At 42.7% G+C, this 26,115-nt stretch overlaps 1 protein-coding gene and 1 long non-coding RNA gene across 2 annotated transcripts in view; both read left to right on the top strand.

The window, feature by feature from the left end:
- LOC140225729 (uncharacterized) overlaps positions 1 to 26,115 on the top strand; it is a 95,792-nt gene that overhangs the window by 41,344 nt on the left and 28,333 nt on the right. The window lies entirely within an intron of this gene.
- LOC140225728 (uncharacterized) lies at positions 8,017 to 25,362 on the top strand. The gene is made up of 2 exons (XM_072305602.1): positions 8,017 to 9,390; positions 22,503 to 25,362. The coding sequence occupies exons 1-2, from the start codon at positions 8,920 to 8,922 to the stop codon at positions 22,533 to 22,535; spliced, it is 504 nt and encodes a 167-aa protein (XP_072161703.1). The 5' UTR covers positions 8,017 to 8,919; the 3' UTR covers positions 22,536 to 25,362.

The following is a 26,115-nucleotide window of genomic DNA, read 5'->3' as shown; positions in this document are numbered from 1 at the left end:
TTCCCGGTTTTCTTCCTTTCTTTCTATTTTAGAAATTAACTCCGTGGTCCTTGGAGTCGTTGCTTTAACCCATGACACAGCGATAACTTCATAATAGCATGTTTTTCTTTTGTGAATCGATGAAATGCGAGCTATAAAAAACTTGAAATCGAAGGAATATTGTCAAAAGGTCAGGTGTAAACCAGAAAAGAAATGAGAGGAAAAGAAGATATTCTAGTTCATCATGTCCTGGTATTTTTATGTCTTCCGACTTGGAAGTTATTAAAACAAAATTAATACGTCCAAAAAGTTCTGTGGAGGCTAATAATTTGAAAATGGCTTAGTTTTTCCCTCGCTCGAGTATTTTCCTCCGTTAAGTACAATTTGCTAGTAAGCAGTATAGTTTTTACATCCCTATGGGCTTATAAACCTATAAGCCGATGTATTTTACGATCTACCGTATTCCTAAGGTTCTTTCCCGCTAATTCTTCTTAATAATTAGCACCTGACATTTATAACCCAAGTGTGTTTACTGCGTAGCGAGTTTTTATGCCGAATCATTCTATTAGCATGGCATGAGTGTGATAGTTCTATTACGCAGCATCTTTAAATTCTGGAGCGAGCCTAGACCTCAGTGTCCACATGAAACACAGATGTGCACTCTTTCGAACACAGTGAACCAGAGAGAAAGGAGAGTTACTTATAAAAACCGTCCGTTAATGGCAACTTTAGGAGTTATCTGCGTGATTTTGCAGCGACGCGCCTTCATTTTCGTGAGACACCTCCCGCATTGCCGCGGAGTTGATTTAGTTGCGTGACCCAATCTAACCCAACTCGAGTCTTTAGTGGCAGCTCCACGCCTTTGCGGCAGATCTGGATCGGACCGGGACCATTATCGAATCTAGGATCATTACTGATCAGCACCGAAAGTAAACCAACAACTAGATACCGAACACATTCTGCTCCATTACGGATCTCTTTTTCGATTTTCAACGAAAAGAAGTTGACGCTCCTTTGAGCGTATATCAACACAGTATCACCCATCACAGCCGTGGCTGTGGCCGTAACTTATCGATAGCTAATGTTGAAAAATTCATATCATCGCAAAGTCTACAAATCCTTGATTATGTTCTTTTTCGTTCGTATTTTCTAAAAAGGCGACTAATTAAAGCATCCTGATACAGGCGTGTCCACGATCACTACAGCAGTAAAAATCACTGCTATTCTGCCGTGCTAAGGAAGAACGCCGTATTAACATTCGAGAGTGGCCAAATTTCCTCCGATTAAATGTTTATTTTTGAGGAAAATTATCATTATTTTTCCTTGAAATTTGCAGACTTTTCAGATCAAACTGCGAGCAAAATCACCTGAGAAATTGGAGGAAAAATTGTCACAAATTTTCTTGAAAATTAGTGATTTGTCAAAGAAAATTAAACGCCTGAAACTCCTACGGCGTTTTTTCCCAGCATGGCAGTATTTTCAAAGTGCAAGCAGTAGTCTCAATCACTTTCAGAGAACGCCTCTGCCATTTTTCTTCAATTTCCGTACAAAAAAAACTGGCGCATATTGAACATGGTGTTTAGGACCGCAAAAACCCGGGTTTCATCAGGGAATTTCAGGGAAAATTACGAGAAAATCAAGGAATTTGTTCCAGAAACCGGAAATTTCTTCTTCTATCGCATAGAGACTATTTCGTTTTCAAAGTTAGTGGACATTTCAATGTTGTTATTCAGGTTTAAGACACTGCACCTGGGCCGCTATTGTCGACCTCTTAAATGGCATATTCGAATTTTCAAATCATAATAACAGAAGCTTTTATCGACCAGATCTATTAAATTCAAGAATACTTTCGGAATTTAAAATTTGCAAACGTGTCGAAAAAGTCGACTGAAAGATGAAAAAATTCTTAAGGTTTTTCCCCCAAAAAATTGTGGGGAATTGGGAGAAAACTTGGATTTTTTATCAGGGAATGAGGTTCTGAAAATCAAGAATAAATCAGGGAATGAGCATCGTCAATAACTCCAAGCACCAAATCATCCCTCCAACTTAGATGGAGGTTTTTCTTCATGCAGTCTGTTTATTGAGCACGTTACATTTTCTTTGTGATTCCTTTCTGAAAGGATGAAAATCAAGGGCCATGACTGTAATTCTGAAGGGTTCGCGTTCGAGTTGCTTGAAGTTTTATCAAGGAACGCACGGAGCCGATGTGTGGATACGTTGCGTCGAGCGCGCGTCGCCATCCTATCCTCGTCGTTTAAAACGCCTTCAATTATTGCCGCGGCAATTATTCGTACTTCTGTCTTGTTTCTTACTGCGTGTCCAGCCGCTCGGAAAGAGAAGGCGCCACATATGCCTTGTCAATGTGTCCGGTGTTCGCGCACCAACTCACTGTCTTCACTCGGTTTTTCTTCTGAATATTGGACCAGTCTGACTACGCACCAACTGAAGCACTCTGTTACGTCTTCTCTCTTCAAAATTAATCATACGTTGAATATAATGAATACAAAAAGAAGAATGGGAAGATATGAATTCTCAATTCCTAGAGAAGATGAAGATGGTGAAAAACGGAAAAAATAGTCATATCTCTGATTGCGACGTTGCAAATCTCCGCGCGTGTTAATTTTTTTAGAAAAAACCAATCCAACGATTTTTTAAAACCTGTTTTGTGAATTTCCTTCACTTACTCGAGAATTCGTATAGCAACTTTCAAAGAGATATTTTGGTCAGTTCCTTTTTGGAAAACTATAGCAATAAGCCCTTTGATCTCGAGAAAAACTAAGCATAGTTTTCTTTGAAATTTTTAGGTAAGTCGAATTGAAATGAGAGGAGCATTATCTGAGAGTTCAAAATTAAAATATTCTGAAGTTTTCCAGATAATTCATATTATATTAGCTAAAAATAATCAACGTTTGAGTGTTGATATGGCGTTTTTTTCTCAGCATAGAGTAGACGGAAGCGGATCCCTACTCTGCCGTTCCAGGGTAAAACGCCGCATGAGTATTCGAATGTTGCCAAGTTTCCTTTGATAATTTTCTTTCCAGGAAATGTACGCATTTTCCCCCAGAAATTTCCGGATAAAATCGTAAATAAAATTAGGTGCAAGAATTGGAGGGAAAATGTAAACAAGTTTCCCAGGAATTCAGCCAGGGAGGATATTTGGCCACTTTAGATGGCTCATACGGCGTTGTTCCTTCATCACGGCAGTTTGCTGTCGGCATCATGTAAGTTACAGCAGTGACCAAACGCAAGCGCAGGAGCCTCAGCTTGTCTCAGCCGGGGAGGTATACTGCCGTGCTAAGGAAAAACGCCGTATAAGCCTTCAGGCGTTGCCAAATTTCCGTTGGTAAATCACGAGTTTCCGGGAAAATTTGTAAATATTTTTCTTCCAATTTTTCAGGTAATTTTGTTCGCAATTTCACCTAAAGTTCCTGAAAATTGTAAGGGAAAGTATCCATATAGCTTTCCTCAAAAATGAACATTTTATCCAAAGAAATTTGGCAACTCTCGAATGTTCATACGGCGTTCTTCCTTAGCACGGAGTATAGAAGGAGAAGGCATTACGCCAGATAATTGAGGCATGCATGTTCATTACGCGTTCATCTGTATACAATTGTTATAGTTATCAGCTATGGGATTGACATTGTTGCCGCTTATATCGCGTGTAACAGTTCTCTTCGTCCTAATCGAACGGCGAACGGCGAGGATCAGCCTTGGAGAAGAGGAAGCAGGCGTCCTTGATTTGAAAAAATCCTACCTCCACTTTTCTTCCTTGTCCCTCCTCCGTTAACCTGTTGCATCCATTCATCAAGCTCCTTCTCATAGTCGTCGTCGCTAATTCTCAATTTTCAGTTTATTCTTCTTTAAATCCGGAGTCTTTGCCAAAATTATTTCTCGGTGGCGTGACGTGATCTGCGATTTATCGATAGATCTGCCATTGAAATCATTAAAATAGGAGCGATTAACAGGGTGCTCGCAACGAACACCTTATTAATCGATTCTTTACCATAGCTTCAAAGGGGGAAACATCGCTATTCGATCATTCACGCCTCGCCGCTGTATTTTTCTTCCAAGGCACAGTACTCTTAAACGCGAAAAGGAAACGGCTTGGTACTCATATTTTAGCTTTAGGTTTTCGTTCTAATGCAAAAGATACTTTTCAAAATTCAATGCCAAATTATTTATTTATTTATTAATTTCTTTTTTACACCTATTGTAGGTCTCGTAACTCGTAAGTTTGATCAAGTTATCATATTAAGATAGGAATATTTTAATGCCTTTAATGTTTAATATTTTAATGTCTTTGATCCTACGAAAAGCAGACGCAATAACTTAAGTAAATATAATATTAAATAAACCTCCACCGATTTTAAGAAACTCTATATTTGAATGAAAGAGTTCGTTTTTAAGGCCCATCTTGACCTTTTTAAACTTGATTTGTTGAGAATCCTTTACTTTAGCGCCTACTTTTACTGGAATATTTTCTCCCATGCAAAGGAATAAAATGAAACGGGACTAGAACGGATGGTTTCTCCCCATTTAACTAAAATTCGACCGTAAAACCGACACAGAAATGACAATTTCTGCGGTTTAAGTATCGATGCATCATCGTGTACCATTTCGAAGTTGAATTTATGAGAACTGCATGAACATACGTATCTTGAAAGATTTTAATCTTGAAATCTTTTCTTTGTTTCAGGTAAATTGATTCTCCATATTTTCACACGAGTCAAAACGGTGAGAATCTCTGATCAATTTTTGAATTACACTATCATTCGTCCTAACATAACTTTCCAAAATGACTGACTGAACACTACGAGCCCTTTGAGACTCTTGTCTAATAACCCTTGTTTTCCCAGGAGGAAAACTGACAATGAGTTAGTGCTTTTTTAGTCTCCCTATAAATTCTGCTATTTGTACTTATGATTTTTAGACCCTAATCATCGAATAGCGTAACATAAAAATGTTTTAGGGGGGCGATTAAGGTGATCCTAGTGGTCCTGGGACGAGATCCACCCCTACATTGCTGTGCTACACGGTCTACGTCTTTAAGAAGCAATAATTATCGCAATGTTGTGTTAAATTAATGCAATGAACTGATCCATAACTTGTAGCAGCATCAACACTAAATAGTTTTGTCATCAAATTTGTGATAATTCTTTACAATTTTATATCAGAAACAACCATAACGAACGTCGCTCAATGACTCAGCGTAAATGAGATATTATTTTCAATGAATCCTCACAAATATGATGTCAAAATACTCAAGGCTCTTATGCCGAAAGTTCCGGGTGCTGGAACCGTAGCCTCGATTTCTCCGGTTGCTACGCTCGGAATTTTCGGCTTCTGAGCCCGCAACGCGGACGGTATGTCTATATAGCCCGGAAACACGGCTTTCACGGCCGGAGTTTTTCTTTCAGTGCACAAGTAGGAAAATCAGGGAACATTTGGACTACATTTTGCAGTTTGGAACTTTAAATCCTGGCTCTTCTGGGTAAATACTGATGTGCATAGGGAAAAACGAATGGTGCATACGTTGTTTTTAAACCGGGCTAGAATTTATAGTTCCAAATTGCAAAATGTAGTCCATTTGGGCATCAGCGTTTGAGGTGTCGGAGAGGGAGGCCGCGTCCGTGTCCATGTCGGTGGGAGCTTTCGTAGTCTCGGTGGTCCGCAGTACCGCATCGCTTTTTCCGCAAAACTTCCGTGTGTTATCGATCTATTTGTCTTGTTAATTGTCAACCGTTATCCCGGTGGCGTGGCCGAAGCGGTCAGTACCCGCTCTATTTTTAGCGCCTCGCGGTCCACATTGTCCAGCTCGGGATCGTGGCTCTCCCTTCGAATATCTCGATACGGACCAGTAACAGGTTTTTCGACCCTTTCGAATAAATAAGAGGAAAAATGTCGGCTCAGGGGGCAGGGTGTCTACAAGTCCGGAAATAGTACGGATTTTTTAAGGGCGGTCCGGAAGTACTGAAAAAGTGCGGAAATTCCACAAAAAGATCCGGATTTTTTTAAATTGTTTTGTCATTTTTATCGCAATTTGAACTTTTTGAAATTTTTCTAATTTCGTCAAATGGAGGTACTGAAACAGTACGAAATTTCACTGTTGGAGGAGGTACTGAATCTCTTGAGAATGTACTGAAAAAGTACTGTAAAAGTACTTATTTTTGACCAGCCTGTTTTAGTAGACACCCTGCTTTCAGAATAAGAAGAAAAATGTTGGCTCAGTGGGTCAGTTCCGCTGATCACAGAATCGTGTTTTGATGCTTGATCCTTGTAGGTCAGCTTAAAATAATGAGATCTGTCTAAACGGCAACTTCCTACGTTTAATCGTGCTTTGAAAAATTCGGTTTATGACGTCACCCACCGTAGTGATAGTACACACACTCGGTTTCTTCCACCTTGCTTTCATCCGAGTTTCACGTTGAGTAACCAGTGAAATTGTGTCTTTGTCAGAACCAGTGTCTTCCTGACAGATGAAAGTAAGGTGGAAGAAACCAAGGGTGTCACGACCGCGGTGGATGACGTCATAGACTGAAGTTTTCAAAGCGTGTCATCTCGGTTATTATTGAACGTAGGGAGTTGCTGTACAAATCTTATTGTTTTTTAGCTGATTTACAAGGATCGAACATCAAAACACGATTCTGTGACCAGCGCAACTGACGCAGTGAAAATTATCTAGTCCCGAGATGATGATTCCTACAGAGACAGTGTAGAATGATTTTAGCCTTTCTTTTGATGTTAAAAATCGGTTGCTATGCCAAGCATAGACAGTAATCTTCGATTTTTAAGAAAGTTCAAGTTTACTCGCCTCACCTGTAATTTTGCCAATTCCGGCCGGACATTTCCAACGTTTCTTCCGAACGAATGCTTGAGACTGCGACTGCCGAGAATGGCAACATGTCAAGACGAATGTTTCGAGTCCTGTGAATTGAAGATGGTGCCGTATAGATATTGCACTCGGCAACAATTGCCGGAGCTAATTTCGGAAGAACCTGCTCACTACTGAGAACACCGCTTTAAAAATGGCAACAAGGAAATTCAATTAGAAAACGCGAGGACGCGTTGCGCTTCTCTAATTATTTCGTTATAGGTGTGCGAAACAGCTTCGTGAGCATTCGCAACAACTCCGGCTACTCATAATCCTGCATGAGTTACCTGTTTCGAGGGTACATAAGCTGTTGCCGAAGTGCTCTATCGCGCCACACAAAGAAATAGCTTCGTGGATGGGACCTGAAGTTCAGGTCACACATCTGAAGTACTTGGGTTGAAACGTCTATGGAGTCAATCGAAGTATCGGAGGACCTGTCTGATGAATGACTCGAACTTCGACAGCTGGGTTTCAAGCTGGGGGATGCACGATCCGAAATCCATATGTCCGTGACTCATAATAACGTCCCTAACCCAACTGCAAGCTTCGAAATCAACTTCTGAGGACGATATTGTTGTGAGCTTTAACCATTGATCAAATGGATTGATGGGACATCATTGGTGCTTTGCGGTTATCTGGAAATATTGGTTTTACTTGCAAGTTGATCTTAGAATCTGCTAATGTTGATGTTTCTTCCGCAAAAAATTCTGGAAAGGAGACATGGTTCAAGCACAAAGTGCTTCGGTCGCATCTTCTCTGGAGGTTCATTGTAGTGTTCCACTGACATTGCACTTTTTTGGGCTAATTTAGTGAACTATACGCGTTCACTCGTTCCACTTTTCGACAAGTGGCTGTACTTCGTCATAATTACATTACTGCGTTAGTGACTTGATCCATTTCGCATCAATCCAGAGGAGAAATCGTCATCTGCTTGATTCCGGCGTCCATTTTAAAAAAAAAACATACATCCTTTCCTTATCGAAGTGCCCCCGTGGAATCCGATGCGGTCTTTCAGGGGCAAATTGGCGGATGGACACACATGAGCACTCAACCAATCGGAATCCGTCCTCAAATTGTACAATTGGATCTCTTAATGACCCCTGACCAACGTTTACACCGAATCTCACCGCAGTCCGAAATGATGCCTCCCGAATCGGCCGAAAATCGAACACGACTCACGCCAATAGGCTTATCGCAAGTAGCATGTCTCTGATGTTATACATCCTCACCACCTCATCGGAGGACCATCGATGTAATCATCGGGCTTCAACGAATAGGCTTATCGCAAGTAGCATGTCTCCGATGTTATACATCCTCACCACTTCATCGGAGGACCATCGATGTAGCCATCGGGCTTCAACGTGACAACGCGGACGGGCCGTTTTACGCGAGGAGCGATGGCGGGCGCGCTCGTGCCGGTGCGTGCGAGCGTATCAAGTATCAAGAAAAGTATTCATCTCTGCATTCTTAGCCCGGCGCGGCCTCCCCTCCACGGCGCGCGACGGCGGGGGGGGGGTGGTGCCCCCACTCCGGCAATCGCGGAGGTCGGGGCGGCGGGGAAGGGAACCGGTCAGGAGGTTGTGCTGAGCGAGAGCGATCGAGGCCCGATCCAGCAGTGATGTCGCTAGGAGCCCGGCGATGAAGCCACAAATCGGAGCCACGGCCTCGCCCCGACGCTGATCCGACGTTGACGACGACGACGACGCGACGTCACGCCATCGAGCGAGTTGCGAGTTGCTTATCCGCCGCCACCGTTTTCGGGCGTTCGCCGGTTATCGCGGCATCGGTGAGTGTTTCGGCGCAGCCCGTACGTGGAGTGAGCCCGCACCGTTAGTTGAGCGCCTCCGCCGGGTTCCGCGTGTCTCCTCAGTGCGAAAACCCCCCCTCGCGAGTGTCGCGCTTCATCGGTGTGTGGTGCGTGGTGTGTCGGTGCGGTGGTGAAGTGGAGTGGAAGTGCCAAGTGTCGTCGGATGCGTGCCCCGGACAGCGGGTCGCCCCGCGAGTAGCCGTGTTACCGCTCGGTGCCAGCCGCAGCCGGGAGCCGGAAGGTGTCTTCTGCGCCGCGGGGGATGTACCTCGTGTCGGGGACCGGAGGGAGCAAGTTGACAGCGCCCGTCTTGAGCAGAAGGGAGCCGGGGCAGAAGAAGGAGTTGAGCGGCGTCGGCGTCGGGACTGGGATGCCCCTGACGACGAGCATCAAGAATCAGATGCTCCGTCTCCTGCGACGCACCAAGAGCACCCGAGAACGTCCTGCCTCCTCGTCGATCGTCTTCTCCAACAAGCGCTGCCTCACGTCCCTGGATAACGTTCTCCTGGAATCCTCGCCGAAGCCGATCCGACCCAGCAAGAGCGTGCGCCAGTCGGCGGTGTCCGAGTCGATGGCGCTCGGCGCGGCGACCCCCAAACCCCCCTCCGCGGCCCCGGCCCCCCCGGCCAGCACCCCCGCCCCCGCGGAGCCCAAGAAGAGCTCGGCGGCACCTCCCCACTCGAGGACTTACAGTAGGGAGTGGCACCACCGGGCCAGAAGACAGAGCAAGCAGGTTAGTTCTCATCGCTAACCTAACTTTTGTGGATCTTAAATGGCGTCCAAGACCTGGAAGAACCGTAGATGAGACGCCCGCATCCTTCCCGAGACCGGAACAATTGTAACCACTAAAGTAACGTTGTGACTGGGACTAGGAAAGTAGGTTGGACCTGTAATCCATCGTGAGAATTGTCAGAAGAGCATCGATTCTTTTCCTTGGTTTACTGAGATTTAATGGTTCAGTTACACGATCAAATTGAGCCATCAAATTGGGCCTCTCATTGGTCGCATCCTCACCTCAGGTCTTTTTCCACCAATCAGAGCTTCAGTTTGATGGCTCAATTTGATCGTGTAACTGAACCTAATCAGTGAACGTATAATTCCTAGGAGAATCGGAGAATGCATGAGGAAATCTGTCTTAAAAACCGAGAATTAGACGGTTGGAAAATTCCATTCAAAGAGAGGGTTGCATTCCATGAAGACAACCTGTAGCTTAAAGTGAAGGATTTTATTTGGTCAGGCAGTATGATTTAGCTCCGGAAAGCGTCAATAGAGCCATTTACATTCAAAAACAGGTGAAATTTTATTGTCAAGCCAGTTCTTGACTATCGTCTTTTAATTTTGAGTATCAAACGTCGATCATCCAGCTCATCTTGTCGTGAACGCTCGTATATTTACGGATTTTGATCAAAGATGAGGTCACAAATGGTGGGAGTGAACCGGCGCTCAGCAAATTCTGGCGAAATTTTGGCGCGGATGTTTTCTGTCGTATCTCTGGCAAAAGGTATAGGCGAGGATGTCATTTCTTTCCTTCCCTCTCCATCGGTAATTTTAATCGGAAATCGGAAGCTTGAACCATTTTGAGCCGGGGACGCTTCAAGTGCTTCTCGATTATCGAATCACCAAGTGAAAATGAGATTAACGAGTGTGAGGGTGTTCGTGACGTAGACTGTCGGGCCTTTTTTCACTGTCTACATCGTCCACCCTTGTACAATGCCCACCTCACACGCTGAAAACGATAGATACTTGAAGAAAGGTCCCGTCGTTGTTGAAATTTCATTGTAGTTGAAACGGCGTTTTGAGATTGGTTTACTCAATTTTGTATTTGGATCTGAGCTGCCAGGACGATCAGAAAATCAATAGCCGAGTCACTGAGATTTTGTCGTTTGCTGAAAATTGCGCGATATCCCATATATATCAGAAAATAACTCATTATACTCACCGATGACGCTGTCTTTTCAGCCTCATTTTTGAGTGTGTGAAGCAGTGGCGATGCGTGAACGATCGATTATCGATATTTCCCTTATCTAAAGCTCATGGTAAAGAATCGATTATTAAGATGTTCGTTGCAAACACTCTGTTTATCGATCCTTTTCCATAGATTTTAAATGGCAAATCAATCGATACATAGCAAAGCACGCCACGCCACTGGTGTGAAGCAAGTAAAACAATGATCGATTGAGCCGGTTACTTAGGGTATTGTGCGTGCGTTTAAGTGCTGAGAAAATATTCCCTTGATCTGAACTTAGTCATTTTCTCAGTTAAATTTCACAAATTATGAATCCTCAAAAGCTCAAATTATATATGTAACAGAAATAAGCTCGGAACCAGCGATGGATAAGGAATATTTTTCATAATGTATCTGAATATTGAATGATTAGCGCGGTGCTACCTTGGGCTGTTGATAACGGTTCTTTTTCGTTGTTCCCGCCTCCTGTAGATATTCTGCGAGAGCGCTTTGCGAGACACAAATCTGCGAGTTGAATGGATTAGCATTGAAAAATACAAGCCTGAGATTTGCCTGGCATCAACTGAGCCGCTCTAAAAGTTGTCTCACGTTGCCAAATCGGTCGGAATCGCGGTTTTTACCGTCATTACACCCCTTCGATTCCTCATCTTACCCTCATGTTAAGCTTTTTTGTCCTTCAAATTCAGACAGTCCCAAGCCTCTCGTAGAAAACGTGTTACACCGAGACCGAGAGTAAGGCAGCTGGCTTTATGCAAGGCTTAGGGCTCAAAAGGGCAGCCAACCTTCTCACACACACAATTTCGCTGCCAATCTTCAGATTCCAATATCCAACCAAGATGGCCAAGAAAGTTCATTAATGAACGTTACTTCGCAAAAATGAGTAAATTGATGAATAAAATAAGTAAAATACGTGCGTTACAATGGGTCATAACAATTGTAATGATAAATCACTCTGGATACTATGAATTCTTTGGTTGACTGCCCTTGTGGGCCCCTAAAGCTCCATAACCTAACTTCAAAATTACCGACATGTCCGCACTCTCCCTATACTGCTGTGCCAAGGAAGAACGCATGAACATTCGGGAGTTGCCAAATTTACCGTGATGTAAACTGTATTTTTCACATAATTTATGCATATATTTCCTTGAAATTTTCAGATATTTTAGATTAAATTGCGTACAAAATTGTCTAAAAATTTGAGAAAATGATGTTCACTATTTTCCCAGTAATTTCGGCTTTTTTCGGAGGAAACTTGGCAACGTCTGAAAGCTCGTCCGACGTTCTTCCTCAGCTCAGCAGTATGAAGGTACTCAACGCTTTTGGGCCATAAGAACTCCTCGTTTCAATACGTCCGTTTCGCACCGAATAGGACATGTATGAAAGAGGAGTTATCGGGGGAAAGCACTCGTGGATTTCGAACTTGGAAGTTTCGGCGACTCGACAACGTTGAGAAATGTTGACTCGAATCCGCGCGGATTCAAGTTGGGCCCACCAGATGTCAGTGTCCTAAATGATCGGCTGGAGGTCGTCCGATCCAGGTTATCGATGAGTCACCGGCTGCGACTCCTTGCCCACTTGCACCGGTCGTCCCGCAAACCAAGCGCCGCCGCGAGCCGCCGCCCGAAAAAGGCCAGGAAAAAAATCGAATCAGAATTTAATGAGTGTAAATTATCAGGCGTATACGATAAAAACAAGCAATTTAAACTTTTTCGAAGCAATTGAGTCGAACAATGATCCTCTGATTTTTTGCGCTCTTTTCGTTTTGCAAGTCCGCTCGTATGTGAATAGATAAACCCCTTGCTAAAATTTTAAGCTTCGTAGACCTCGAATCAATTTTCTGCTCTAAGGAAAATTATGTCACTCGGATTATGAAATACTCACCACAGTATTTGCAAAACTACTGTAAATAATTCAAGCATCTAGTTCTTGGCACCACCGTTCTTTTTACAGTGCAGGACATAACGTCGAACGTGGCAAACGCTTCGATTTTGCAACTATACTTCTCGCCAAGTCTGTCATCATGGTGCAACTACTCATTCCATCATTTCTACCCCTGTCCTTCAGACTTGATTTGTTAAGGCACGCAGTGCGAGCATTGGCGATTGTAAAGTTGGCAATGATGTTTTCCCTCCATTTAAAATATGTTCGTAAAACAATCGATTCTTGATGAAGCAGCTTGCCTCACCTAAATCGATATTTTTAATGGAACGAAATGAAGAAAAAACTCTGCTGCCAATTTAAAAAATCGCTGCTGATAGTGGGTGCGAGCAATTCGTCAACAACTCAACTTAGTCCAAAATCAGCGCTGTGAGTTTGAAATGACATTTTAAAGCGACCTTGAGATTCTGCCTAGTCTCGAGCCTTTGCTTTTCTCTCTCTGAAAAGTGCCAACGTTATTCAGTCTTTATGATAAGTGCCGCGTTCGACACCCTATTATTATTCAAGAGTGAGCGGCAAAATGCTTTCAAGTCGGGTTTTTTTAAATATGCAATACAGTATATCTGAGTGGTGAAAGTTCCGCGCTGATTATAATCCTATCTACCCGTTTGAGAACACGATTCTGATGGCAGCATCAATCCGTTTAATTACTTTTGAAGAAGGGAAATACATCACGCACGTATGTGTTGCGCGCTACAGAAAGCCGCCTGTACATGGATCAATAAATTTATCTCAACAATTAGCCCTACGAATTAAAAATTTGAAGAACTGAGTCAATCGATGTGACACTTGGAAAAAAACTAGTTTATTGTTTGTTAAGACAGCTTGTGGTCAATTTCCTCGGGTTTCGTTCTATTCAAGTGGCTTTCTACAGAAACATTATAGAGAAAAAAAGGAGGTGTTTGCATCTTGAGGTTTGTTTACCCTGTGACGTAAGTCGGTACAACCTGGCCAGCGAAATGCGGAATTCGAAGTACGTAAAACGGACCATAATGTCCCATTTTTTTGCTTCAATCAACTCATGGTATAATTTCAAGTACTTTTTACAGAATGAATTTTTTCCGTAAATTACATCATTTCCAAGAAAATCGATGATAAAAGTCGCCGTGCCGACCTACGTCATCAAAATAATTCCAAGATGCCCGAAATGCAAACACCTCCTTTTTTTTCTCTATGCAGAAACATAATTGCTTAGAAACAATGAATTAAAGTATGGAAATACTTATGAACCCTTGATTAGAAAAAATCCCAGAGCACTTGTAGCACTGAATCAAGATTTCTCTCATCAGGAGTTGACAAATGCCGCAAAGTATTCCAGCTCTTTCGTCCTGAAAAATTTCACACCTTGCGCTTGGACGTATTTTACTCACACTCTTCTTTTTCATCGGATCGATCATGCAAAAGTAAAAGGATCAGTGTAATCACACCGATGCTGTCCTTGTGTGGAGTGCTTGGCCGATCTGTCTCGCTCTTATGCTCTTACCAATTGCCTCTTTCGTGACCTCGCAGGCACTAGACCGTCTTGTCGTAGAGTTAACTTCTATTCGAAGGCTTTTACTTTCAAATTTCCTCCATCGTATTTTAATGTCATCGATGCATAGCAAGTTCCATATGTTGAATTGAATCTTGTACCCTATTTACGCCTTATCCAAAACACTAAGAATCCAAAGTAACTCCCTTAGAGCCCCTGATAAATGCGAATGTGCATGTCGACGTTGTCTCTGATTATTTGACAGACTCTTAAGCTGCGGCCTGTGTATTACAATCTATGTCAGTAATTCGGACGTCCACTTACGCGGATGTAATCGAGATAATTGAGTTTCGATATAGCTTAAGGCATCTACAGCTGTTTTTTTACGTTTCAGCCACGTCATTTCAACCTTTGAAATGTATTTTTGCCCTAAAAAATGCGGCTCTTGTTCTACGAGTCTTCACGCTGCGTCACGTCGTTCAAATTGAACCTTGCGAAGGCCTGAATTTTCCGTGATACGGCATGTCAAACTTTTGAAACCCTGAAACAAATTGAGTCGCCTTGTCCCTACACAGTAATAGCCTATGCAATATTTAAATGCTCGTTTCAAGTGTAGGTTTTTGGACTTGGATTCGTAAGGCCAATGGCGCAGCCAGAAATTTTTTATTCTTAAAATTGCGAAAAGGAAAAATGGGGTTGCTGGCCCCCTGAACACCGCCGTTTGTTTCGACCGAGATGTCTTCCCCGAAAGGGAATAATCATCAGGAGATCTTAGATTCGATAGACGCGGCCCGAACTTTGATATGTTGAGAAAACGTTGTATCGTATCAAAGCTCTGCCTCATAGGTCAGGCAGAAGATCATAAGGTTCGCCTGAGGCCCGAGGCTCTAGCGCACTTAGCATACGCAATCAGTGAAACTCGAAAACGGTCGTCCCAGTTCCGGTCGTCAAAACGTGTAATCAAATCTGCAAGCGGGCACATGCACAATGCAGCACCAACTCGGAAACGTCAGCACGGCGCGGCGCCTCACTTCAAGTTGCCAGATCGACTTGGATCCTAGTCGGAGGGATAGTTTGCTCAGAGCTATGTACAGGGTTACCACAAACAGGGAATTCCGGGAAATTTCCCCGAGATATCCCCTCCATTTTGGCCTCAACTTGAGAGCTTTGTTTGAGCTTGGGAGTTGATTTCAGAGAAAACCAGTGGCACCATCGTGTTTCTTGCGAACTTTTACATAAGAATCAACAGTCAAATCGCAAATTCCTCACACATGCAACATCTCCATTCTTAACATAACTACGGACTTAAGGATTTAAGTAATACTTAATACTACTTAGTAGGGACTTAATAAGGGTCTCATTGGTTGTCTCAGAAAATTTCAATGCCCTTTTTAAATTCTCCGGAAAATTTGACAGAAAAACTCACAAGTTCTCCCGAAAAGTTTTATTTCATCAAAGTAAATTTGGCAAGGTACGAAAGCTCATAAAGTCGCTCCTCTGACGAAAGGCATCTATTGCAATTTCCGCGTGGGCCTTAGGAAGCATGGAGTTATATGGACGGCCGGGCTCACGTAAAAAAGAGATACGCCACTTCGTACCAGGAGCAAGGATAAGGCGATTTTCCCTTGTGTGGTACTCGTAAGTGGAGTTGACGGCAAGATCAGACTAGAATCTGCGGCCCTTCTCGTGAATTTTGGCAACGACGATTTGGGCTATTATGGCGCCCGAATGTATTTATAGTCGGCATATGCACCGACGGCGGCGGCGCGAACCTGTGCACCGGCGGCGAAGTGTCATGCAGGCGCATTATGATAATGATTTATCGGAATCGAGCGGGGAGCCAAGGGAGTTAGTGGCACACGTCTGGATGACACTCTCGCGCCATTATCGGACACCGCACCGGCATCGGCCGCGGAACCACCGGGTGGGTCACTTTCTCCAGTGGTAACCGGTACGGTAACCGTGGCTTGTGCCAATCTTGTTGTCCGATGGACTTAGTGACTACGTCATTCGATATAATATCCAACTCCTGGTTCAAACCAAAACAAACTGTGAAACATAACCTCATGTGCGAATTCTTCAAAGACAAGAGACCCTCCACTGGCCTCCAAGCGACAGGGGGAAGCTTTTACTTTCGGGGTTTCAACAATTTCTTATGGACAATTACTAGGGAGCAACAGTCATCACCCTAATTTCGGCTGTTGACCTACCTACATGGTGGATGATGAGCTTCGGGTGACGTCATGAGCCAAACAAGTTTCCGACACTTCACTTTGTTTGCAAAACGAAACTACCAACACGTTGTTGAGCACTAACCAAACCATGTAGGTAAGTCATCAGTGGAAAGCTGAAGTCCCGAAAGTAAAAGCTTCCACCATGGCCAAGATACTAGTGGAGGGTCTTTTGTCTCTGGGATTCTTCATGCGTTGATTATGTTAATTTATTAAAATGTAGTCATTGACCGGTCACAAATCAATTAAAGACTCATTAAATGCGAGAACTTACGATTGTACGAGAACTTTACGATGTCTGTAAGAGTCACAGGGTGTAAAAAAAGGCTTGGAGGTACGTAATTTTTAGAAAGACGTTTTAAATTTTGTTCTCTTGGATGGAATTCTACGTCGGTGATATTGAGCGGCGAAGTGGATGGAAGGAAAGTCAAAGGCGGATGCGGAATCGTTGGGTGTAGTTGGTCGTGTGCGTGCGGAGGGCCGGGGGTTGGGTCCACCCCCACGATGATGCGATTAGCGGTGACGGAAACGGAGGTGGCCGTGCTGGAGCGTGGTGGAACCCGGGTGCGGTATTGCCATCGGCCGGGGACCGGTGCGGGCGATTGGTCGGGAAGTTGGTCAAACGCGTTCGTTCCGGGAATGTCGCCGGCTCGTGGGTGGTAGGCGCTAAGCTCGGCGCACAACTTTCAACTCGTAGAGCTTCACCTGCACTCGCGACTCAGGGCTCAGCCCCACGATGCCGGGTCTCCCCGCCTCGGGGCAGGGTTGCCGCAGTCAGGGAAAACCGGGAAATGTCAGGGAATTTCTAAACCTCAGGGAAAACCGGGAAATGTCAGGGAATTTCTAAACGTCAGGGAAAAGCCGGAAACGTCAGGGAAAATTTGTCAAATCACCTTCATTTTCTTTCTAGAATGGGTCTGAGGTTTCGAACAACAAATTTAGCCTGAAAACTATTTTCAATTATGCCTTCTTAACCATCCGTCACATCTTCAAGGTCTGGGAATTTCGCCAAAATGTGTCTGGGAAATCAGGGAAATGTCAGGGAATTTTATTTTCTAAATTCTGTGACAACCTTGTTATTATTGTCGTACCCACAAATTGATGCGAGGAACTGATATGTCAGGGCTTCAAAACCTTCGCGACCGAACGAGAAAATGTCAAGACCGCCGAAAAAGGGTTTTTGAAATGTGGAAGATCGCCCGAAGATTGCGGCTCCGGGACCGGGAGTGACCAACTCTTACCCAGTTCATATTGTAGCTTTGCCTTTTTTCTTAGCCGGGTCTAAAAGTATGTAGCATCTTGCATGTATCCGCAGTCAGGAAATTTGCTCAAAATCTGTCGAGAAAATGTTTGAAAATCAGGGAGTTCCGATTGGAAACTGTGGCCCCCTTGTGATTTCTTTAGGAGATTATAACGACGGTGAATTCGAAAAGGAAACGAGTTTTCTCGTCGTTGCTTTTACGTAATGCTGATATTATAGTGCCCAAATCCTGTTGAAAAAACTCCGTCGTTGTTTGTTACTGTTCGGCAACGTTGAGTCGACTACGGAAGCATAAGCGTGAAGTGATGTCAGCGGTGGCCCTTGTAAGGTTTCCTTCTTTTAAATATCTAGCGCTCATCTTTTAACGAATATCGGCCCGGTCCGTGCGTCAGAGCGATTTTTTAAGGAAAGCTTTCCGTCGGCAATGATGTGAGACCGCGGGAAAATTCTCGGGCGGCCGAGGAATTCACGCGAGCATGAAGGGTGTCACTGACCGACCGCAGATTCGACCGCTGCCTCCGCATGTCTCTACGTCCAGTTACAACGGAACTGAACGCCCCCTATCGCCCGCTCCGAAAAACTCTGTTAACGTCTTGTGACGTCATAGTCGTCGCGGTTATGCTTGCCTCGCTTCCTTCACCTCTGTTTTATCCATAGACTCGTCTCATGCGGATGTTCCTGATACCTTCCTCAATGTCGATTATAATCAGCCTGGGGCTGATTATTGAGATCAATAGGCTAAGCGATAATAAAAGAAGTCGGGAGAAAAATTGGGCATTTTTATTGGTTGGAACGGTTGAAGGGGAAAAATGGACCGCGTTAAGCAGAAAGGAACCAAGCCACATCAGCTATCGTCAAATTTAATTGGGCAATTTAATTTTTTACTTGAGAACAGTTGTGCGGATTTGTTTGTAGATTTCAGCGAATTTTCTGCGTAGTACGAAGCAAATTTCTGAAAATCCGCACTAACGTTCTTTTGTACAAAATTAGATTGCCTAGTTAAACTCGGCAGAAACTGATGTGGCTTGGTTTCTTTCTGCTCAACGCGGTCCGAATTATGTACGAACTTCCGTAGATGTTCGTTACACTATTGCTCACCTCCTTCGTCCATCGCAGCCACCTGTTTTTCCACCCATAAAATCGCTCCATTTTCCGTTTGTCTCCTTTGTCTGTCACTTTGTCTATCAATTGCTGCAAGCAGGCGCAGATTGAAGTTGGGCCTGCAATCGTCTTGGAGGAAAGAAACTTTTTAGTAAACTTATTCACCTAAATTTACTCATGCGAGTCTTTCCATTTTAACAATTTATTATTTCATCCCTCCGAAGCACAAGTAATTTGATTGAGCCACAGTGAAACGAGGAAAACTCTTCACAAACTTCTGGCGCCACCAGAAACGATCATGTTGGTGGAAACTTTGAATACACGAAACTCAGAAACGCACTACTGCATAACACAGTGTTCATTTGCCTACACGAAGCGCAGAAAAGTACGGTTCATACTGCACCATGGCAATGTCCACTGGATTCGTGGCTTTCCTTCCTTGGTGATGTCATCACATCAACAATGCGGAGCCTGAAAGTGATCTGCTACCAACCGATCGTAGTGAAGACTAGAAATGATGATCTAATTCATTTTCTGAAGACTAGCCGGATCTGAAGTAGGAAATTTGGTAGTTCGGGATCTTAATGCTAATCGATTTCCCCAGATAAGAGGTTTTATGAAACTCTTGCTGTCGTGAAGAGACAAAAGAAGATAGAATAGAACAACAGTTTGAGTATCATTCTAAGTTCTATCTGTGTTTTTACGCCTGATATTCCACCATTCCATCACTTCAGTCTTCGTAATCTTACGGATGAAAATTTTTGAAGAAAGCCCAGGAGTTGCCCTGTCCGTTGAAAACAGGCCAATCCTCGTTGATTTTTGAAATTGAACCAATTTCTTAGGGATTTAAAAATATCTGGTACAATTTTGCCTTGGACTTTTATCAATCGATGAAAGAAGGTTAAAAATACGTTTTCGTGGCTGCAAGTCTCTGCTCATGCTTAACTTCGGATTATTTATATATTCATTTATTAGATTTAAACCCACCCACAGTTTTTCCACAAATTTTCACTATTTTACACACATTTAATTAAAATTGAACAGCGATGTTTTAGATAGTTTTCCTTCAGGAAGTTAGGACGTAATTGAAGTGTTTTTAACTTTTCAATGACGATTTACCGAAGATATGAAGTTATGACCGTCTAAATCAATTAAATTTTACAATTAATTGATTAGGAGTTCTCTTTGGACAAAGTTCAGAAATTTGTGGAGTTAATCGTTTAAGTCTACACCTATTAAAGTCGAAGTTATCTTAAGTCATAGTTTTGCAATAAATTCAAAGTTGTCCTTAAAAACTTAAAGTAAGCAAAAGTACTCGTAAATTACCTATACTTTTGCCACCGAAATATATATCTCGAGATTTTACAGGAAGCAATAGTTAGTAGAAATCAGTAGTCCTGCAGAGTCTCGGTAAAGTAATGTACGGTGACACACTGGCCTTCAAAGCGAGGCGTAGCAGAGGCGGAGAAAATCTAGTTTTCACCGAGCGAAGACAGACCCGTCAACCGATTCGTTTGAGAACAATAAAACGAGCTACCAGATAGTAGGACATTAGAAGCGTGAGGATAATGAAAATTAAAGGAAAGAGAAAATCACCCAACGGTTTTGGACCGCAGCTGAGCCGTTTGCCATATCGTGAAGTGAAGGTAGAGTTTCGTCGTTGTATTGAAGTTAATTTGAGTTGAGTCGCTGAATGAAGCTATTCGGAATTAAACTTACCTGCAATAGTCAGGGTGTTAACTGTACGGAAAAAGTACGGAGGTACTGAAAAAGCACGGATTTTCGAAGGTCAGTATGGAGGTACGGAAAAGGTACGGATTTTCCGTGAAAAGTTACGGAAATTCAAGATTTTTGTCATTAACTCTATAAAGCATCCTTTGGGATATGCTATTTCCATTTATTAAGTTTCCGGTTCAATTCCTCGTGTATTTCGGTTCATTCCTTTGTCGTTCCATCATTTTACTTTCCAAATCCGGATAAAATTAAAAATGCGTGTGAGGTGTGGAAAAATTGAAGGAAAGGTAAGGAAAAAGCAAGGATTTTTAAGAATAGCTAAAAAAAAAAAAAAAAAAAAAAAAAAAAAAAAAAAAAAAAAAATCGGGAAAGTAAAGAAAAAGCAAGAAAAGGATATTGAGCGAAGTACGAAATTTGAATGACAGGGGCACCCTGAATAGGCACGTATACACGGAAACTTTCCGGGCAACTATTTGAACATGTAGGATGTTTCGTTGCCTATACAAAGGATCGAAAGCGCCCTCTCAACATTTTTGAATGGATCTTAGATTTTACAAATCAACGCACCATTATTCGAAAAATTGGAGAAAAATCGCTTCGACATGAAGTCACAGAGATAGATCGTTGATGGTTGGTTATGTTAGTCCGTGTTCGCGGAATATTACGTTTTTCAACACCAAGTCGATGCTGAAATCAGAGCATGGGCACCTGATAAAGCAGCACGGAATAACCCAGAAGTCATTTTTTGGGGCCTACAAATATTGCAGAAGAAAAAATGGCATTGATTTTGTGAAAATTAGAGTAAGCCCTACTCAAAGTCTACAAAAATCATGGGATTTTTTACCGCGTATTTTGTATTTTTTTGCGGTAGTAAATCGTTTAAATGAAAAATGAATTTCCAGAGTTATAGCTTATAATTTTACTCCAGGTCCGGTTTAATTGTCATTTTTGTGGAACTATGTTGAATACTCCCTTAAGTCTACCTTAATCACAGAATGAAAACCGCACGAGGCCTTTTAAAGGTAGGAGCCGTTTAAGGAGCAATTATGAGTGTAGCCCTAAAGGTGCGGTTCCACAGACAGCGCGACAATGAGGCTATGCTAACAGTAAGTAAACCGCTCTATACCGGGTGCTGTGATATTAACTCTGTCTATTGCTCCTGATTGGCGTTGCCAACGCCTGTCTGTGGAAAGAGACATGTTTCTAAAATCCTCGCACCCATTCGCGCGGTTGAGTTGGTTGACTTGATGTCGAACGCTGCCTGTGGAAGCGTGGCCTCATTGAATCAGTGAAGCTCGAGTGGGGACCCCGGACCATCCCGCGCTCGGCCCCGGAATGGAGTGCAACAGATCCCATCGCCCCTCCTCCATCCAGCGAGCCAACGCCCGGAAAATGACGGTTTGTGGCTCTGTCATGGGCCATGAAAATGAGGTTTGAGACGCGTGTAATTCTCTCTTATGCAAGTAATAACCGCAAGGAAATCCTTGCACAATAGATTTATCCCCAATTTGAAAAGCTGTCTAGCGAAACACGAATGGACTATCGTTTTATACGTTTTTTCGATTTTTTTTTCCTACGCAAAAAGACAGTCCTTGCTGCAGACAGGACCTTCTGTTCACAGGGGTCCTGCAGTTTCTTTGGTATACTTACAGTATTTTTCTCATGGTGTCTACAAGTCTGGAATTTCCGGAAAGTCCGGAAATAATACAGATTTTTTGAGGGCGGTCCGGAAGTATCGAAAAAGTGCGAAAATTCGGCCAGAAGGCTCAAAAGTTTTGTTCTTTTTTGTCGCAATTTGAGCGAAAAATTCAAATTTTTGAAATTTCTCAATTTTCGTCAAATGGAGGTACTGAAAAAGTGCCGAATTTTTCTATTGAGGAGGTACTGAATTTCTAGGGAATGTACTGAAAAAGTACTGTAAAAGTACTAATTTTTGGTCATTCTGTTTTAGTAAACAGTTAAACACCCTGTTTCTGTTGTGAGAACAGAACTTAGGTCGCGGCCATAGAGTACAAGGCTTGGCTGTCCACCCTTGGTCTGCCAATATGAGTTGAAGCTATTCTGAATTTTGATTGTTATACTCTTATTCTTTTCTTCCTCAGCCATGGCCTCTCGATTAATTGTTGTTTTCTTGTTTTTGCAGGTATGTTGGCCAAATATGACTTTAATGGGTTAACAATTCCGTGGTATGTTTTTCTAATTTTCTCCATATAAATAACCTTTTTCTAATCTCACCAAAAATGAAATGTTGCCTCCTGATCTCTGACTTGTATCTCCCTCCTATACTTGTTGTTGCACTCGCCAGCTAACATAGGTACATTTAAATATTGGGCAATTTAAGTCTTAAGTATTCTTTGAGTCCACGCCAATTAAGTTTACGCAATTTTAGTCTGCGATATAAGCTCCGCCATCTTGCTTCTTGCGTTTAATTCTCTTGTAACAGTTACGAAAAGTCAGACGATCTTATCTGTCGTAGTCTAGAAGTGCGTAAACTTATTTAGCATGCACTCTATATCCATTAAATTCCATAGAGATTTTTATACTTAATTGTGTGATTCGTTCATTTTATACTAGTGGAAAATGCGTGTGGTCTCCCCAGCAAGAACAAAGTTTCAACTTGACAAAAAGTTAAAGAGGGATCAAATTCCGCAGAAATATAATTTCAGCTGATTTATCTGACTTCGAAGTCAGCGTCACTCGACCGATGAAACGGTTTTCCCAAAAGTCGAACTCATTCAAGAATAGAGCATCGAGCAAGAGACTGCTCGACACAAGGCAATGGAAAATTCGAAAGGTGAGAGTCTGTTGCACCTTGTCGCTCGTAGGTTACGTCGGCCGTCATTCGATCGAGTAACGGGATGTTTTCCCGGTTCGCATGCAAATATGTTTTACTGATACGCGGTGTTGGCGCAAGAAATTGGCCATGGCTGGTTTTACGCGAGCTTCGCATTCCCGTGTGATGAATCGCAGTAATGTGGTCGTTAGATGTACACCACAGCTGCCGCTTCAATTCTAGTCATATTTTATCGTTCGTTCGAAGACTTACTAATGCACATACAGAAGCATTGTCCGCGGCCCATGCCGGAAAGCCAGTGTTTATGATTGAATTCAAAAGTATCATTGTTTAATGAGGGTTACCACAGCCGGGGAACGCTGGGAAAACAGGGAAATTTCAGAGAAATGATGAATATGTCAAGGAAAAATTATTAATTCACCTTTATTTACTTTTTAGAATAGGTTTTGACGTTTTGAAAAACACATTTTGCCTGAAAACTATTTCAAATCATGTCTTATATCTATCTGGCATATCTCCAATGGTCGCGGAATTTATATACTCAATTGTGTCTGAATACTGAAAATACACTGCACCAATTGAAGTGTATCAAACAGGAATTATTCCGAATAACGGGCGTAAGTTTCAAGGACAATACTGATCGGATCTGTGAGAAGAACCTTATTTCTCAGGAGATGATTTTCCTTTACTTGTTGCAAATGCGTGGAAGAAGGGAATGTAGAAATGTTGGCGCAAGTTTGCCTTTGAAACTGAATGAGATATGAGGAATGATGCTCCAAGATGAAAATTCTTAGGTTGTAGAAAAACCTGTTTTACGTTTTTGCCAAAAGCTAAAGGATATTGTCCCCCAAAAAATAAGGTCTTTTTTCTCATATCCGGTCGTAGCGTATTTTGCTGGGACTATCTGAAATTTGTGGAATGTTTTTGGTCAAAACGAGGATTTTCTTTGATCTCATTATCAAACCCGGCGTATGAGAGATCATGGAAAGCGAAGAGTTGACAAGCGACCGCCTTTCTGTAACGAGTACGTATAGCACACTGCCGCATTAAGGAAGAACGCCGTATGAACATTCGAGAGTTGCCAAATTTCTATTGATAAAAAATTAATTGTTGAGGAATGTTAAGAATATTTTTCCTTAAAATTTTCAGGAACTTTAGGTGCAGTTATGAATAAAATTGTCTGTGAAATTGGACGAAAAATATTCATAATTATACCAAGAAATGTGTGCTTTTTCAAAGGAAATCTGGCAACGCGTGAAGGCTCATACGGCGTTTTTCCTTAGTACGGTATCATGGGCCGCCGTGCGGAATTTTCAAGCGAAACTCGCACGCACACCTTGGGTGCGTTTGAAATGAAAGCTCGTTTTTACGAGCCCTCCGGACAAAGTCCCGGGTTGTAAACATGTAATCGTCGTTGAAACATGCTCGGGTCGATGCTTTCGACCCAATCTGTAGGCTCCGTCTCTTCGCAGCGGTGCCGTTTTCATTCGATACGAGGATTTATCCCATTTGCTCACCAGATGAGAAGCACTAAAAAGGGGGTAGAAAAAAAAACCCGCGTGCAGCCTCAATGGTCATTGAACCGATAGTTCTGGCGTCTGGACTGCCTAATGGATTTTCTAACATGCTTTGTGCCCGTAACGCTTTTTTCCTGCAAAAATAATGAATTTTTTGCCCCTTACCTCTACTTTTTTTTTGAAAACAGAGTATGACTTACACCGTCTCCCTAAAAGCTTGACACCTAGGCCCCTTTAAAAGAAAAAGTGACAATTCGGACCATTTAGGAAAAATCTCTCTAATGTATACCAATTATGGAGTACAGGCGAATATTACCTTTGTAAGTCCCCAACCCATCGAAAGGTATTGAAAATATTAGGATTAGAGCCAATACGCTGTGATAATACATACTTTATAAATTCATTACTCACAGTGGGTTATAATAAATAACGTGGCCTTTCGGTTTTACAGAACCATCATCAAGGCGAGTAGACAAACGCAACAATTTTAGCTACGAAGGCATAAATAACACAGAAGTTAGACGTGAAATATGAGATTAATCACTTTATCAAAAGAAAGTAGCACCGGTACTCATCGACCGTCAGCAACACACACTAGCGTATCGGCTCTGGCTTTCATCCCCATCTTTAATAGCTAATGCTTGTTCAGCCCAGCATGTTTCAATATCGAGATGTATGGTTATGTACAAAATCAACTCTGATAATCGATGTTAGGTGATATTATTTCTTCAATATGGCAATTTAAAAGAAAAAAGAATACTGATAATCGTCTAGAGTTATATCAGTTAGCAACTATCAACTCGGGGAGGGGTGGGGGTTCGTTGGCATGTCATAACTTTCGAAGCGTAATTTTTCGCGCCTAGGGAGATGGCCCAGGAAAAGGAAGAAACGAAAAAACCGCAAAAGCTTTGGCGCTGAGACGCACTATTACGCGGACCGACATAATACTTTCTCTGCAGTAGTCGACCAACAGACTCGGCTTTCACTTTTGCAGCCGTCGTCGCTGCGCTCTGTGGCCGCGTCTTGACCATTTCCCCGGGATCTCTTAATAACTTTTCAGAATGAGTGACATGGAACCCTCCGGGCCCTTCAGCGTAGTAACGGTTTCAATGTGCTCGGAACTTCGTCGTCAGGTATGAATGCCGTATGTGAAAGAGAAGGGGGGGAGGTTGGGTTCCTTCCCCGCCACTCGAAGTGGAAAAGCACGGATTTCGGAAGGTCGGTACGGAAGCACGGAAAATGTATGGAAATTTGAGATTTTCGTGATAAACTGTAAAAATTAGCCTTTGGGGTATGGGATTTCCATTTACTAAGTTCCCGGTTCGATTCGTGGAGTTTTTCGGTTTATTCGTTTGTCATTCCGTCATTCTATTTTCCCAATTCGAATACAGTAAAAAATGCGCGTGAGGTGAGGAAAAGGCAAGGATTTTCAAGGACTGTCAAAA

The sequence above is a fragment of the Bemisia tabaci genome, chromosome 1, assembly GCF_918797505.1.
Source record: "Bemisia tabaci chromosome 1, PGI_BMITA_v3".
Lineage (NCBI taxonomy): Eukaryota > Metazoa > Arthropoda > Insecta > Hemiptera > Aleyrodidae > Bemisia > Bemisia tabaci.
The sequence above is the reverse complement of the archived record's forward strand: the minus strand, read 5'-3'. Positions and strand labels throughout refer to the sequence as shown.